General features: G+C 41.1%; 1 protein-coding gene across 7 annotated transcripts in view; it reads right to left on the bottom strand.

Annotated features, from left to right (window-relative positions):
- Nucleotides 1-16,799, bottom strand: part of GPATCH8 (G-patch domain containing 8) — a 58,168-nt gene that overhangs the window by 20,150 nt on the left and 21,219 nt on the right. For 2 of the 7 annotated variants that reach the window (XM_069786756.1, XM_069786755.1), the window contains exons 3-5: nucleotides 13,712-13,784; nucleotides 748-815; nucleotides 168-254 (exon numbers count right to left, since the gene is read on the bottom strand). In XM_069786756.1, coding sequence (XP_069642857.1) covers nucleotides 168-254; nucleotides 748-815; nucleotides 13,712-13,784 — 228 coding nt within the window. The other 5 variants (XM_069786760.1, XM_069786759.1, XM_069786761.1 and 2 more) reach the window with 5 other exon arrangements.

A 16,799-nucleotide genomic window follows, 5' to 3' on the forward strand; every position in this document is an offset into this window, starting at 1 on the left:
TAACCAGTTCATTAAAATATAAATAATTTCAACAATGACAAAACCCAAGAATACTTAATTCCTACTACCATTACTACAGCCTAACAAGAAGAGCTCTGTCCTATCAGAACAAATCCTCTCCCACTCAGCCCACAGGAACTTTGATGTTAATGCCCCCATTTCAGTACCTTGTATTTCTGCCTCAGCTCCTCGGTGTCTTCTTTCTCCACCTCCAGTACACGCCTCCGCTCAGTGGCATCTTCAGCATAGTCAAGCTTTTTTTTTTTTTTTTTTTTTAAAAAAAAGAGAGAGAGACGCAATTTGTCCCATAAATACTTAGCACTACTGAGACTGCCAGAATGTGTAATTGAAACAAGATGAGATTTGAAACAGAATCTTTGCATATTTTACTTCACTTTCCCTGTTTTGTCATCCCACAACGTAACCCACATGCAAAACGATTTATTAATCCTTCCGAAGTGGAGGCTCCTGGCCGGCCTGTCCACTGCCAACAGCAGCCTCAACTTTGTGGGAGTGAAATCACAAAGCCCAGGAATTTCAGGTAGCATCCAGACCTCAGAATTCAGGTACCCATGGGTAAACAGAGTATGTATTTTGAGGAGAAGTGTTTTCTTACTGTGTGATTTAAGAGCAAGTTTTTCTCTACCTTTGATGCACAAATTCTCACTTCTAAGTTTCTTCCCTATCAACTCCCCGAGAGCCATGCAAGGAGTGACCAGGTGCAGGGCAGGAGCCAGGCAAGCTTACCTCCATTTCCATCCGCCCCATGCCCATGACATCGTACTTGACGACGATAGGGATGGGATCTGTCCTCCCTGTAAGAGCAACACACACACAGGTGGTCAGCAGCCAGTCCATCACCACAGCTCGCTTTACACATTGGGTTTGGGTGGTTAGAGATCTTGCCTTGGAGTGCAGAGACCAGAAAGCTACAGTGAACCAAACACAAGCCATTCTCACAGCTTACAGCCAAACCTACTTCTCAGCTCCAAACTGGATACAGTTAAATGCACCCCTGAGTACTGATAAATGGTATTTTCTGAACATTAACTGGTCACATAAAATATTCTTGTGGTTAATGTTCAACCATGACAAGTCCTAGGGCAGGGCTGTTAACAGGACTTGAGAAATGAACCTTCCCCTCAATGCTTCCACATCAGGCAATACATACTCCTCATCTTCTGATGCAAGTGAAAAAGCTATTAAATACATTTTACTGCTCTACCACATTAACGATTGATTAGGACTGTCCTGTAAAAGATGTGGAAGCCTCCCTCCCACCAACTTTTGTCCCTTCCCAAGAGTGAGGAAAGCTGACCGAGAAGCATGGCACAGAAGCCAAACTTCTTTCATCCAAAATGACCGCCTGGTCCAGGCCAGGTGGTCAAGCACCTGCTTCCCCAGCTCCTGCAGAGAGATGCTCTAGCACTCACTGTGTCATCTGTAAGCTGTGAAAAGGACTAGTTGCGAAGAAAATTGACTTTGAACTAATCAAACTATGCTGGAGATTTTTTTTTTAAAAAAACATATCTTTAATCCACTCATAACCAGCCAAACAAAGCAAAATGGGGCAGACAAGCACTTTACTACCACAGCTTTTTTTTTAAATTATTATTATTTTTATTTTTACATCACAACTCGCGCTGTTTGTTGTGATGTAAGCCCACTGAAAAAGTACTTACCTTATCCGGAGCATACCTTGAGTAAAAAAACAGAATGTTTACTTCCCTTATTATTGCTCTTGTTTTGGTGTAAACAACTGTTTTGTTATACACACATACACATATATTATACCTTTGGGCTAAAAGATCTACAGGTTTTACTCATGCCAAAAATTCTATTGCCATCCACATGCGCAAAAGGTTAAAGTCTTTAATACTGCCTCAGAAAACCTGTATAGGCACCAACTTCTCTCTTCTCCAATACCAGCTTTCTCTAACTCCTGCAAAAGCAACAGCCCACAGATCTCAGACTCCAGAGTCCTCAAAGGGACCCTACTCTGGTCAGACTTGTGTCTTTTTAACTCTTAAAGTAGAGGCATGTGTTTTTCTTTCAGAAACAAGTCCATTTAATTAATCGCTTTATGGTTTTGTTTATATGCCCATAAATTTGACAGGCATATATCCACCAAGTCCAAAAATAGTTATCACACTGATCCAAAATAGTATTTTGAATTGAGCTTTTGTTTGGGTATTTTAAGTATTCTCCATCTGAAAACGTTTCTCTTGCGCCCAATGGTATAATAAAGTAAGCAGTGACTGCAATTTTTAGCAAAAGGACCAAATTAAAGACAGGTTATAAAAATGACTTCCTAAGTGCAATATCACTTTCATAACGTCTCAGCCAGGGATTTACTGGTAAGTGGTGAACCCAAATGGAATGGCTGGCAGCAAGTGCCAACAATTTTTTTTTTCCCAAGCTTTTTTGGTTTTGGGGGTTTTTTTGTTTTTGTTTTGTTTGTTTTTGGTTTTGGGTTTTTTTGGTTTTTGTTTCTCCAGCAATCGAGATCTTTCGATGCAGCCTCATTGCCCTGGTAAACCCCTGAGTACAAACAATGCATCAGTACTTTTGCCTTCTAAGGCAGTCAAAGTTTGGTTTTGTTTTTTGGTTTTGGTTTTTTTTTGTTTTTTTTTTTTTTCTTCAAAATCTATTTGGAAATTGCAGTAGCAAGTGCTAGTGCCCATCGTGTTGGGGAAAAATCAAGTTTGGACAGTATTAGAAATTTATGTTTAAACTGATTTTGGCAGTTCTAACACAAACAGAAACATCCCTTCTTAGCAATACCCTTTAATGAACAAGGATCAGACAAGTGTGCATAAAGAAAGGAAAGGAAAGGAAAATGAAAGACCAAGCAGAAGGATGATGGCTACAACAGAGAAAGTAAGCCTAACATATTGGTGCACTGATGACAAAAGGAGTAATTCAGTCTGAAAATAAAAAATTACCACTGCTAAGTTTACCATCACCACAACAAGTCCAGGATCATAACGCTGTAAAAAAGAAACACCATTTGTTAGGCAGAAACCATTAGGGGCAGAAAATAGGCCGTTTGTAGTAGGCAGGTAGGATGGGTTAAAAAAAAAAAAAAAAAAAAATATAAAAGAGGCTTCTTCCTCACCCCTCCACCCCGTCACCATGCTTTGCCCTGTGGAATCAGGGAGCGGGTAGATTTTTGAGCAGTTATTTATTTTCAGAGCTGTGCTCACAACCTGAAAGTTTTGGGTGTTGGAAGAGGTTGAGCTCCTGGTGACGGCCCAATTTAAAAGAGGCACTGAGGCACATTTAAGCAGGCAGTTTAAAAAGGAAACCAATCAGGATCTTAAGGCAATTACAAATGTTTTGGGTCAAAATGAGCTTTGTTTTCAGGGAAGAGGAAAACATTCAATGTGAAAAGTGATGCCTTTGTTTTAAACTTAACCATCATTTTGTTACGAATGAAATACCACGGCAGCCAGCCAGCGCAGCCACCCAGCGTGACATCCAGCCGACAAGTGCCAACTCCAAGCACTTTGAGCACGTAACACTGCTAAGGGCAGCAGTGCCCACCCCCACCATCGAAACTGCGGCTCCATCCGGGGCAGCACGACACGCTGCCAGGCAAAGCGCTGGGTGGTGGGTCATCAAGGCTGGGGGAGCCTCGCTCCATGTCCCTGGAAAGCCGCTACAGCTGAGGGAAAGGATTGGGCTCTGTGTTGTCAAAGGGCCACTTCTCACCCCGCTGACTGCCAAGCGGACTGGGCAGAAGATGGAGAACAGCCAAAGGGGAAAATGGGACTTTTTAAGTTAAGCTCTTTAAGTTCTCCTTTTAAAGAACTTCCTCAAGAAAATTTATTCCAGAGCTACTGTGCATGACAACAGGATCTTTACCAGTATGTAAACACAGTTCTCGGACCTTGTGGGACTCCCAGGTTTAGGGTTCCTGCTGACCCTTTTTGGGTATACTGACATACTTCGAAGAGAAAAACTGAGCTTTCAAGAAAGGGCAAGAATTCCCACACTTCGTGCCACTATGCAGGGTTGCAAGCACTGCCACATCGACAACTAACCCCCCGTACGGTAAATCATGCAGAACATACAAAGCTGTGTCCGTGCTCCATCCCCCTACACCACAGAAAATTTAGGTTCCTTCTGCACCAGGTTACAAACTCTTTCCTTTACAGACTGGTCACATTACACAGACTACAAACCCCAAACCAGAGATGGTTATTGTATAAAACACTTCCACACAGGGGAAAGCCTCTCTGGAGAGGACAAAGCATAAACCTCCAGTGGGATGGGAAAAAACAAACAGCTTACACAAGTCAGACCTTAGAATATCCAGTCTCTTAAAGTAAATTAAGTTTGTAATTATTTCCTTAATTCAGAAATTAAATGAGATTTCAAAACTGACCAGATATACTTGTTTTGCTTTCCTCTTCCCAAAGAAATGGGGAATTTTCCCAGCTTGTGAAAAATCGCTCACCCCCAAATAAGCCCTGAGAGCCGCCCCCGTTCCTAGAGCCCTGCGCCTGCCCAGAGATCTGCCAGCAGCAGGTAGGAGACAGACTGCAGGCAGCACCTTGCCAGGCAGGCTTCTCCAAATTCACTCCATTCTAATTGCACAAAGTTATTGGATATGAGCAAATACTTTGCCAGCAGTGCTATAAACTAACAAATCTTGGGAAAAGAGTTAATCCTAATGCTTCAGGGCTTTAGTATCAGACACCAAGTTGTGCTGTACACAGAGGATTATCGTTTCACAGTTGCCAGCTGCAGGGTGCGTGCTCTGTCTCTGGACACAGAGGGTAGATGCTGCTCTGCTCTTCAGAACAGGACGGTGCACCAGATGGACCTGCCATCTGAGCCCATCTAGAAATGCTGGCATCGTCAACACTAGTGCACATTTTATTATTTTTTTAAACAGTCAAAACAGAAACCAGTTTTCATTAACAATTTGCAGATTCAGAAGAACTCCTCCCTCTAGCAATAGCATGCTCTTCAGTAGATGCAAGACATATCTGAAGGTCTGTTTAACGACAGAGAAAGAACAGGATGCCCCTATTGGAAAAAAAAGATGTACCCCCAACATCATGCATTAACTTAATTCAATCAAATATATTTTAGTGTATCACTTATGCATAGCATGTAAGCACCAGAGAGGTAACCGAACAGCCTTAATCCTGCTCACTGTGTTGACATCTTAAGAGAAATTCTTCCCAGGTACAAGTTTTGTGGGATATAATCCTAGAGGACTGACTGATGTCACACTCTTCATCGGAGGAGAATTTCATGAACTAAGCATCTTGGAAGGATACAAACAACAGGACGTGATCTCGTTGAGCACAGAGGATTTTTACTTATTCACTATCTTTATGCTACAACCAAAACCAAAACCACGGTAAGAGACAAATCTTCTAGAAGGTTTTAATTGCTCTTGGAAAGGGACTACCGCAGAGATTAGAAACATGGCTGTGTGAAGCTGTGAGGAGCTTCACAATCACATCACTAGATTTGCTTTGGTGGATAACGGTCAGTTTGTTTAGCTACCTGCAGTACAAACCCCACTGCAGGCTGTAAAAGGTCAGTAGGTGCCTGGAGTCAGCTATCAACACCCACAGCAATGCATCCACAGATACAGGGCATGATCACCATTCAACTACATTGTCTCTGGGAAGATGCGAGATAAGGAGGAGTCACTGTGATCGTGGATGAGTTTCATTTTCAAAGATCAGGATTTTGCAAGGTCTCAAAACTTTCCTGGGTCTATTGCATGTTCTGATAGCCCAACAGCTGTCATGTTGAAAATTCAGACTCCTCATTCAGTACACCAAAAGGGGAGAGATGACGCTATATGATCAAGTTCATTCTGATTGCTGCAGTAAGCAAACAAACAAGTGCAATGTTTTATCCTGGTCTCTGGTGGGAATTAGATTTGTGAGCTCATGCTGTTTATGTCAGACTTTGGGAAGGGGTCACAAACAATCGAGAGATTCAAATTAAGTCTAAAATGTCTATCATCCTCAGCAACAAGCATCAAGACCCAGTGAGGAGAAACTGTTTTCCAAGTACAAAAAACCTGAACTTAATCCCTACACAACAGGAGAGAAATGACAAGCGAAAGACAAGCTGTAAACACCCCAATCACATGGAAAACTTCAAACAGGAGCTCAAAACTTCTTCAGCACACAAGCCAAGGCTGACACTTCCAGAAAACCAAGCAGAGCTCCCTGAACTTTTGCAAGGGAAGGCACACAGAGGAGTCTGGGTCAAAAAACATCCCTAACCTAAATGATCAGTGGTATTAAAGAACAACATGGAAGATGTTAGAGCCAGAACATAATTCTAAATCTTGGTTGATCTAGAATAGAAATTAGAAGAGTCACCGTCTTTCTTCATCTCTGTAAGTGGAGAGGGCTGAAAAGTCCTGTCTGATTTAAGGCTACGCTGCAAGAGTGGGGGCAGGTTGTGCATGGCCATGACTGCTCACTTCCCATGCACTCATCTTTCACAGTTTAATAAAACTGCTTTAACATTATACGAACACAAAGGGCAATAAAGCCTGACACTAAGCCAAGAGAAGGCCATCTCTATCACAATAAGCATGCGTCACTGAAAGAATGATGATTTCATTGACTACACACACTCAAATAACCCATAAACTTATCACCCGTAATCGAAGGAAGGAGCTTGCACATTCAAAAGCAAACAAGGGGGCAACTGCTTCCCCCAAAGGAGACTGAGGCATTAAGTAAACCTTCCTTTAGGTCTGCGGTCTTGTGGATTTCGACATGGTAATGAAGATCGGTGTGATGATTATAGGCTTTCAAAGCCACATTACCCAGGTTTTTCAAAGCTAAGCTACTTCACATGAAAATATTAGTCTTAAAACTATTGCAATGATTTATGTTGTAAACACAAGCATGGAAATGTTAGTCTATGCCAGAATTCAGGTTCCCGTGAGGACATGTTAAGATACAGGGAGGTAAGAGTGGGTTCACATCTACTTCTTGGATAAGACTGCCAAAGCATTCCATACTTAATGAATAAAGGTACTGTTTAACATTTTTATTTTTCTCTTCCATATTTTCTAGTATTTATTACAAAGCTTCAAAACCCAGAAAGAAATATAACATTCCTCACTCCCTCATAGCATTTTTCTCAGATGCTCATTGTCCCATGTTCTCAAGGCCTGACAAACATCAACTCTGTCTGCCTTCATGAGATCAGAGGATTTAACAAATGGAAAACATATATTAATACATTAACTAAGCCATTTGGCGAACTGGTGACAGAGCCAGGATTCAAGACCTCTGGAATTCAAACCCTGAGCTTATTTCTCCAAGTCGCAGCTGCCAAGCGATCACATTTGCGACTGATCTCAGTTGCTCAAGTGGTCAAAGCTCTGCTCGTTACTCCCCACACATCTAACAAACCTGGCATCCAGAAAGCATAGTGTACATCACCCGTGGCCACCTGACACAGTCTTGGAATAGTGACTCTTACTGAGCTTGATCTCACAAATGCGGATTATCACAGATGCTATCAGAGAATGGCTATTTCCTGCGTTAGCCACAGGATCACTTCTTCACCTGCAGGCTCTCCTCCTCTCTGCACATCATCTAGCATTTCTGTCAGACAGTTCTGTTCTTTCACTCTACTCATCCTTTATACCAAGAGGGAAAACAAGAGCTTGTCTGAACAGATTTAGCGAAGAACCTGCCAAGTAAGAACTGCATCATAGTATAAATGAAGGGGGGAGCAATGACTATATTTATCATCACAGAATTTGCAAGTCAGAGCAGAAATCCACTTGTGCTTTTTTTTTTTAATTGCAAACCATGCAACAAAATAGTTAGATGGAAGAACTCAATTCTAGCATTTTCTAATAAATTTGATATACGTAACTTTGCTACCATGTTAGATAATTTATATGCTCACAAAAGGATAAAACCAAAGTTCTGTTATGCACACTTGTAACTGCTGCTCTCTGTGTCACCAGTACAATTTACATCATGAGTTTGCAGCACACCTTGATCAACAGGAACAGCACTGTCTTGACAAGCTGTAAAGGGTTTATTGGTGTTAGCCTGAGTGGAAGAGAACAAGCATGCAGGAAGGGTTTCTCAGCTTTACATGGCACTGCCAAGAGCTCCCATGACACTGAACATGGCTCTGACCGCAGGCAGCCTGCCTCCTCCACAGCAGCATTACATTAGTATTGCTGCTCTCCAGGAAGATTCAACCAACCTTTCAGAACAGTTATGCTGAAACGATGCCAAAACTTTGCTAAAAACATAAGCAAACAAAAAGGACGTTATTACTACATAGGAATAGGAATCCGGGGACAGAAGGCATTTCTTTTGGACCAAAGGCTACAGGTAAAGCTTCTGCTACTTCACCTAACTGCCCCAAAAGGGACCTTACTCTTCTAAACATAGCCACCTGCTGCTTCCATTTTCTGAAAAATTGAGATAACCCAAGTACTAGTACAAAACAGCATCCCACAAAGCGCAGCCATCTACCTTGAAACTTAAGTTTCACACTGAGTAACATTTTCATCACAACAATAATCAAGTGATGAAAGCTGCCTCAGTCCCCTATAAAACAACCAAGGAGCAAACTTTAGGTATAAAGTTGCAAGGCTCAATTCCAGCTCTACACTAAAACCCCCTATTACCTAAACCATTTGATTCAACAACATAAATACGTAAAAGCAGCTATGCCATGACAAAAAATGTATGTTACCTGTTGCCATAGCAAAATACTAGATCCTGATTCACATCTCAGAGATACCACAAAATACCAGGATGATCCCCAGTCTTGGGAATACTGTGGAAACGTGAATTAAATTAATGCTTTTAAATGTATCAAATTAATCATACACTACACAGTTTGTGGTATACGGAAACTTAACCGCTTTCTGTACAGGTGTTGGAACCATTTTTAAAGCATCAAGGTTGGCAGTCAAGCAAGCACATTTACTTAAGAGAGAACTTTAAAAAGGCAAATGCAGAAAAGCTTGTTGAATAATTACAGTTATTACCCAGTACCCACTCATGGGGCGACTAGCTAAGTATGAGCTAGACCTGTCCACCAAAGCTGGTCAATCCTTCCTGAGAGTCCCTTCCATAGGGCCAGTAAACATCAGACAAACCTTCCTAACTGACTGGTCTGCACTCTCCAAACCACCTCCATCTGCAGCAAACCATCCCTTCAGAGCTGCCCACGCTCCACACCCCTGGTACGACAGAGGAAGCAGCAAGATAACCATGAGAACAGGAGGACGGCTGTGAATTAACTCAGCAATACCAGAGATGGGGGCATTAACTAGCCCCTAAAGCCTGCCTGCTTTCCCTCAGCTATCAGGTCCACCCTGTCCTCGTTCATCAGATATTCCCTACCACACACACACACTACAGTCCTGACCTCATCCCAGAAAGCCATCTAATTCTTTGGGCACGACTCCCCAGGTGAGCTAGATGACTGATTCAAGACAGCCAAATTAAAACATCAGCCAGTCTGAAATGCTAGGTCATTTCACTATGTCCCCTACATGTTGTCATCTTTCTGAGTGCATCAGATGAAGTCACATATTCCCGTTTTCTGGCAAAGCAAGTTAATAGCCTTTGTCTTTCCTACAGATAGTGTTCGTCTACTCTGTTCAATTTTCCCTAGTCTAATTAAATGAGATTGAACTACTGGTTCTAGTCTTGCACCTATACCTCTAGAGTACTATTACCTCATATTAAACACACAAATCCAAAAGAAAAAAAACAGAAGGCTTTTTGTTTGGGGTTGGGTTTTTTTGTTGGGTTTTGTTTTTTTTTTTTTACACAAGACTTGTCAAAAAATTGAAAACACAGGGAAAATGTGAAGCACTGATTAAAATATTTTCAAATGTATGATTAAAATTATACCACTTCTGCTTGTCAATCTCTCAATGCTTTTCATAATACTACTTTAACTTAATATGAAATACTTATTCCAAGAGAAATCATTAGAGTATTTGAATTCAAGATTTCACTTGGCCCTCTCATTCCCATTCTGACTTATGTAAGTCCTCTGATTTATTCACAATCCTCAGTCTCATTTAGCACAGGACTTCACATGAAGGTCAGACAGTGTTTTTAACCACAACTTTTGCTAGTTTCATTTTTCAGTAAACCACAGAATTCTAGATTATCAATTACATGTGTTCCCCCGCAAAGAGAAAATGGTCTACAGTCGACATTTTCTCATTTGTTAGAGCACAACCATCACACAATCTCTATAGAAAAGTGGCTCCTCAAGCCATACTTTCCAGATTAAAAGAGATCCCCGTCAGCTGGCAACCCCCTCTTCTGCTTTTTCATATTCACTGGCTGTTAGCAAGTTGAAGTATCATTTCCAAATATAACACAAATTGTTTGTGGTAAAAAAATGTGAAAAACATCAGGAGAAGAGATGAGCAGAGGAATGACTCTGCTGAATTCATTATGAGCGTCTCTGAACCAGTATTATAGAACTTGCATGGCCAGAGACAACAGCACTATCCCTGTCTGATACTCAATACGCATCTAAAAAAAAAATCAAACAAAATACGCAGATGTGTTACAGTTAGAATACAGCTTCTCTTATGACAGCTATGTCATTAAGGACATGGATTACTTGCTTTCTTATTCAAGTGGCTCAGCTCTTCCATCAGCTACAATGGTTAATAAGAGTTACACCACAAGGCAGCTGCTCCAGTAGGTACAAAACTACTCTGCTTCCAAAATTTTGCAGAGAATGAGGCAATCTGCTGGGTACCTTTGTACTACAACAGCAGATTTTTACCACCAGCAATTGGCAAGTGTGAATTTTAGGCTACTCCAGCTACCATCCAGAGAAACAGTTCAGCACTCTCACCGCCATATTCTATCCACGGTGGGTAGTTAAAGCGAAGGAAGCCATCACAATGGTACAGTCCTGTGGCGTGAAGTTCTTGTTGAACAACAACATAACGGCCTCGCTAGAAGAAATAAGCATTTATGACTGGCAAGTACAATGCAGCATAATTTTTAGATTCACCATAACTAAAGAGGGAGCCCCAGCTCAGATGAACATCCAGAATTAAAAGCTACATAATAAAAATAAGCACACTGAACTCATCAACTTCCTTTAAATTTAAAGTCAACTGCATGGCAAAAAGATGAATGCAATATCAATTCCATATATGTAACCCAAAATTTAGGTTTTTAAGGTTTTGTTGCAAGGCGTTCTGCAGGAGGTCAGATACCATATCCACAGCTAAAGACTACTTGAAGTGGTTCTACTTCTGCTGTACCTCTTAACTGTAGGCTGTTGCAAATTTTAGGCTCAAGCACAGCGTAAAGCAAGTAGAGTTAACAACAGATATGCTCTGTGTTTGCTATTCTTGCATCTCTTTAGAGATCTCTACTGGTCTTTGCTGAGCAAGAACAGAGCGTGGAAGAGGGGAAGAACTTTTCTGTTTTGCTCTTCCATTCTCAGCGCACATCAAGTAACTTCACTCTTCAAACTCCTAGAATAAGGTTAAAATTGGATGCAAATGTTTCCTTCCTGGCAGTTTATATTTGGATTTTGGGATGATCTAAGATTCATGTAAAAAGGTCACCGGATAATGAATTAAACACTCCCAACATGATCATCATCAATGCCACAGGCAACAGGCACAGGCTCTATCTAGCTGCTTGTAACTAAGAGGGAGCAACCTTGATGTCTTTATGTCGAGCAGAACTGGAGCAGCAGCACTCCTCTGCATCCTCTGCCTGCCCAGCACCTCAGCTGGAGAGGTTGTTTGTCTGTCAGATGGACAGGGCGCTGCTTTCCTTCCAGAAGGTGAAAGGTGCTATACAACTCCTGCATGCTCTCCAAAGCCTACATTAAGAAGGTTTCAGCACCTACCTGGGATAAACTAGATGGGCTATTTATACTCCTGCATTTCTATTAAAATGCAGAAGGCACAGGAAAACCCTCACAGCCCATACCCACAATTTGCCTGTAGCTTCCAGACAGTTCAAGTCACCAGAGCTTCAATAATATGTGAGTCAGAGAGATGGTACAGATTCAACGCTTCGAAATGCACAGTGGGAAAAATCTAAATCTGGACAAGTATCAAAATGCAAATGCCTGATCAACCCCACAGGCAGCCCTGGCTCTCTCATCCTCAGGACATGGTGACACTACCCTCTTGCCCCAAACTCAAGACTGTACAGTCATCTGCTGTTTACTCCGTCACGTCAGTGCCTGCAACACCTCATGGCACAGGGCCCCTCGGGACTGTGCTTTTGAATCTGGCTGGGGCTGGGAGAAGGCTTTAGCTTCTTTCAAGTCTCCGTGTTTCCACACTGGTGACGCACAGAGCAATACGGGGCACCCAAAAGAGAAAACAGACCAGATTACACATCCAGTGAATGCCATGCCAAAGCAGAAGCCCAAGAGGTGACAACTACAACCACGTCCTGAGCTTTGGCACCAGCACGGGACACGAGAGGACTGTAAGAGTGCCATGCATTAACCAGAGGATTTCAAATGAAACCATGTTAGAGGAAGCAAGAAGCATTAACCACCAACGCAGTCCTGTCTGAGAAGTTAGAGTGCCTTAGTCCAAGAGATTAATATGCATTCCCAGAGTTCAGAGAACTCATTACCTCTCAACAGTCCTCCACAGCACAGAAATACTTATCCCTCTAATGGGCTCACTGTAGGGGCATGGAAGTCCAATTACAAGCTCCCAGGTCTTCAGACTAAGGGTATGGGAACACGAGTAAGTTACTCTGAGGAACTTGGGGCATGCTTGAGTTTCAAACACTTTTGAGAGGTTTCTACAGAAACAGCCCAGGCACACAGTCTCATGCCTGCAGTAAATACTGAGCACCTTACTCTCAGTATGACAGGCAGACACTGTATATACCACAGGCAGTTCATAAGGAGTAACTGACAGGAAGCACTACCTTCAGTTTTTCTCAACACAACATGGTTGTGTGCTTTCACCCTGGCTAGGACCTCTGCAGAACAGGAACTACTGGCCAGGGGAATGGCTAAAGTCACCCACATGAACTGGGTAGCATTGGCTCAATTTAAATCACGGGACTTAGTGTCACAGGAAGAGTTTAGGCTCAAGGCAGCATGAGACTAGGTGCATTGGTTCAACTAGCACTATGGCATCTCCAGGAGATTTGCTAAATCCCTGACAAATAGACTGCTGGGGAACAGAAATAAGTCAAACCCGTGAAAGCCCTCTGGAGAAACTGGAAGTGAGCCTCTCCCATCCATGAGCACCTCTGCCACCACTTTCAGTCTTCAGTGGGCCCTTTTACTCGCCTTCTAATGGCTTCTGACACCACTGTGAAACATGCACACAGATCATCGTAACTAGCTTGTATTTTTAATTCTTTTAATATCAAAGCATCAAGCCAGCAGAATATCATTATAGTTTTAGAAGCTGCACAACTACCTGTTAGTAAGTAGGCAGTTAATTCACCGCCCTCCAAAAAGGCCAAACACAGTGATTCTTACATGTACACGACACACACACATCATGTCTAACCTGTACCAATAAGTGAGGCAGCAGCTTCCACTTGCAAATTGCTAAATATGAAACTCAACAGTGCATTTGTTTGGATATATTAATAATGGAAAGAAAATCTAATCTAGGAACAAAAAGCAGAAATAATTTTGTTAAAGACTGAAGCTGGTGTTGAATGTTTCAGACACAAGCTACTGGACTTACCCTGCAGTGACTTTCCCAATCCTTGGCCCAGCTTCCACCCATGTTTCTGGAGTAAGCGGTGTCCAATATTATCCTGACAGACAGAACAGAGAAAACAAACCAAAAATATTCCAATAATATATTCTTCCCTTCCCACTGACATTTAAACATGTGATGAGCAAGAGATTTTCTACATATATATATGCATGCAAAAAAATGCTACTGAAAAGGCAATATATGCCCAATAAAAGGGAAATACAAATGTCAAAAATTGCTGGCTAGAATTTTTCCAGGGGGATGGGGTATCAGGGACGGTCACTTTCTGATGGTGTGCTGGGCAACTTTTGTGCATCACGTTTAAAATAATAAAAAAAAAAGCAATGTGGGAGAAAATAAAGTGTACCAATAAAAATTGACAGTAAAAAGCATAAAATCAAGCTATTTATACAATCATATCCATCACCTAGACAGCACCACTTAAGTTTTTTTGTAAAGAAAATCTACAATGTGTTTAGTCATTTTGTTTGTGTGTCAGGCTTTTATAATACTGAGTAAGTTGTAAGTGCAAGACTGCCCCACCACTAGAAACCAAAACACAATCATAGCAAAATCCAGGCTAGACTTGATTGGGTTTTTTTATATATGTATATATATATATAAACTAGCATGCAGCCAATATTAAACTGAAAAAACAGTGAGGTTAGTAAAACAAAAAAAAAAATCAATTAAATAAAATGAGCTCAAGCACAGACTGGGTGATGCATTTCACATGTAAACTAACAAAAATACTAAGATGTTAGAATGAAACAGGCCTAGCAATAAGTTAACAGCAAGGAACCATTAGTGCATGTAGGGGAAACAATAAGCATAATGTCTCATCATCCTAAAAAAAAAAGCTATTTTGGAATAAGTGGAAAAGTACTGACGCAGCAATTAAGTGTCAGCTTTTGAAAATAGGGCTGAGCAGGGCTCTGTGTGGAATTCATTATGTTTTTATGGAAGATTTCTTCCCCCAAACAAAGAACAAGAGTGCTAACGGCACCCTTGTAACCTTCTAAAGCTGACAGCTTGCCCCTTATTGATCAATTTACCAGTTTACTAGCAGTGACCAACTGTCAACTCCTCAAAGAAGGACTCTCGGTTAGGACCCTGTTCACCTTCTAATCATAAAAAATAAAAATAAAAATCAGGTATGTATTTGTTGATTATTAATTGTCATATAAGGCAAACCACAACTCAAGATATCACAGAAATACCCCCTGAATTATAACAGGCTGTGAATCCATAACATTGAGTGGTACATGGAACCTTAAAAAAAAATATATAGGCTGCAGGTTTCTCTAATTAAATAACCAAGTCGTCAACAGAAATCAGAATAGCAGTGGTTTTTTCACTCACTCCACACTGAAGAAAATGACCGCACGGTTTGCAGAACTTTGGTGAATCAGCTTGAAAGACACAATCTTCCCAAAGATATTGGCTGCATGGATACATTTTTCCTCAAAAAGATTCTATCAAGTATAATTATTATTTTTTTTCCAATATACCATAACTGAAGACATTTTGCCTCGCTGTATTTTTCAAGGCAACAGTGTACATCTTTCCCACACTACCTGCTCTCCCCCACGACATAATTAGGGCTACATGGGAAAAAAATTTAAAAAAAGGAGAAGTAAGGAAATGTCTGGTTATAAAAGCTTAAATCAGTATATGCAAAAAAAAGGAAAAATGAACAAATATGGATTCCAACCACAAACACCATGGAGAAGACTATCTGTTCAGAAGCATAGGAAAACTTACCTGCAAACATATCTGCTACAGACCGTTTCTCTAACGGCCACAACAACTGCACAGTCCTTCATGCAAAAGGGGCCCGAAGTTCAAAGGTTTTGTGGATAATGCACTAATTGTTCTACCATTAGCACTGCAACTATATCTGACAAAGGATTATTGAATCTGATTTTAAAAGCTGGTGCTGACAAAAATGGCTGCTTTTTCAAAAAAAGGACAAGGAGTACTTTGCAATCTTTTGCTAAGTGGAGATGAGACATTGTGCTGACTGTGTTGTGTTATGAATGCACTAAAATAAAGACAGATGAAGCAGTATGCTATTTCCAAAAGCAGTGCAAGTGGAGTGAAAGCATTTCCATACGAACCTGGCTTTAAAAACTGGGCTGTCAAAAGAACAGTTAAATGTAACACAAAGTAAGAAACTGTCCAATCACTAATGGTAGTTTTTCTTTTGCTTTGTTTTCAATTCACTGCTTGCAAGTAATGTATTTATTAAAGAAGAGTGAAAGCATAAAATAAATTCAACAAGTCAAGACCAGCTGGGAGATTCAAGAGCGGTGTGTTGTGACTGACACAGTGAAGGGGTAAACAAATGTTAAAGGGAAAAAAGAAAAATTTAGAAGAGTTATACACATTAGCACCACTTTTACAAAACCACTCAAGAGGATGGTCACAAGTTGTTTGACATAAATTGGAATTATGCCTGAATATTATCCTGTCTCAGTTCCCAGGAAGGGGGTGGGGGTGTTCCCCCCCCAATTCCTTCCATTTGTTTGCTTCAGCAGTGAAACTACTCCCTAATTTTAAGTATTACTGAAATGAAATGGAACATCTTCTGCTTCACCAAATAGGGAGAACAACACTAAGAGTTAAATACTAACATTTGAGTTAGGACCTAGTCATTAGTCTGCTCATTTCTAGCCATGTTCAACCTTCTTCCTCCATTTCAAATCACTACTGCAGACCTCTCACAGAGGCAGACCGGCAAGACTGCTCTTCAGCATAAATGCTGCCCTAAAAATTAAATTATGGAAGGCCAGGCTTGCTCGGCTCCCACGTGAGAGCCATTCTGCAAAAGCCCGGTGGCCTGGGGAGTAGCCAGGGACACTAGGACCAAAATTTGACATGGGGCAGCAAATGTTGCAACAGCTGGCAGCTTTTTTTAAAATTGCATTTTTAAGTGAAAATTCTGTAAAAGCGTGGACTCTTTCACATCAAAAAGACATCTTTTTTTTTATACCAAACTTCCTGTCAATGTCAAGAACTGTCATTCCTTTTGAATAAACTACCCTCATGTCGTAGCAATTTTCCTACAGGA

The sequence above is a fragment of the Haliaeetus albicilla genome, chromosome 7, assembly GCF_947461875.1.
Source record: "Haliaeetus albicilla chromosome 7, bHalAlb1.1, whole genome shotgun sequence".
NCBI classification, from domain to species: domain Eukaryota; kingdom Metazoa; phylum Chordata; class Aves; order Accipitriformes; family Accipitridae; genus Haliaeetus; species Haliaeetus albicilla.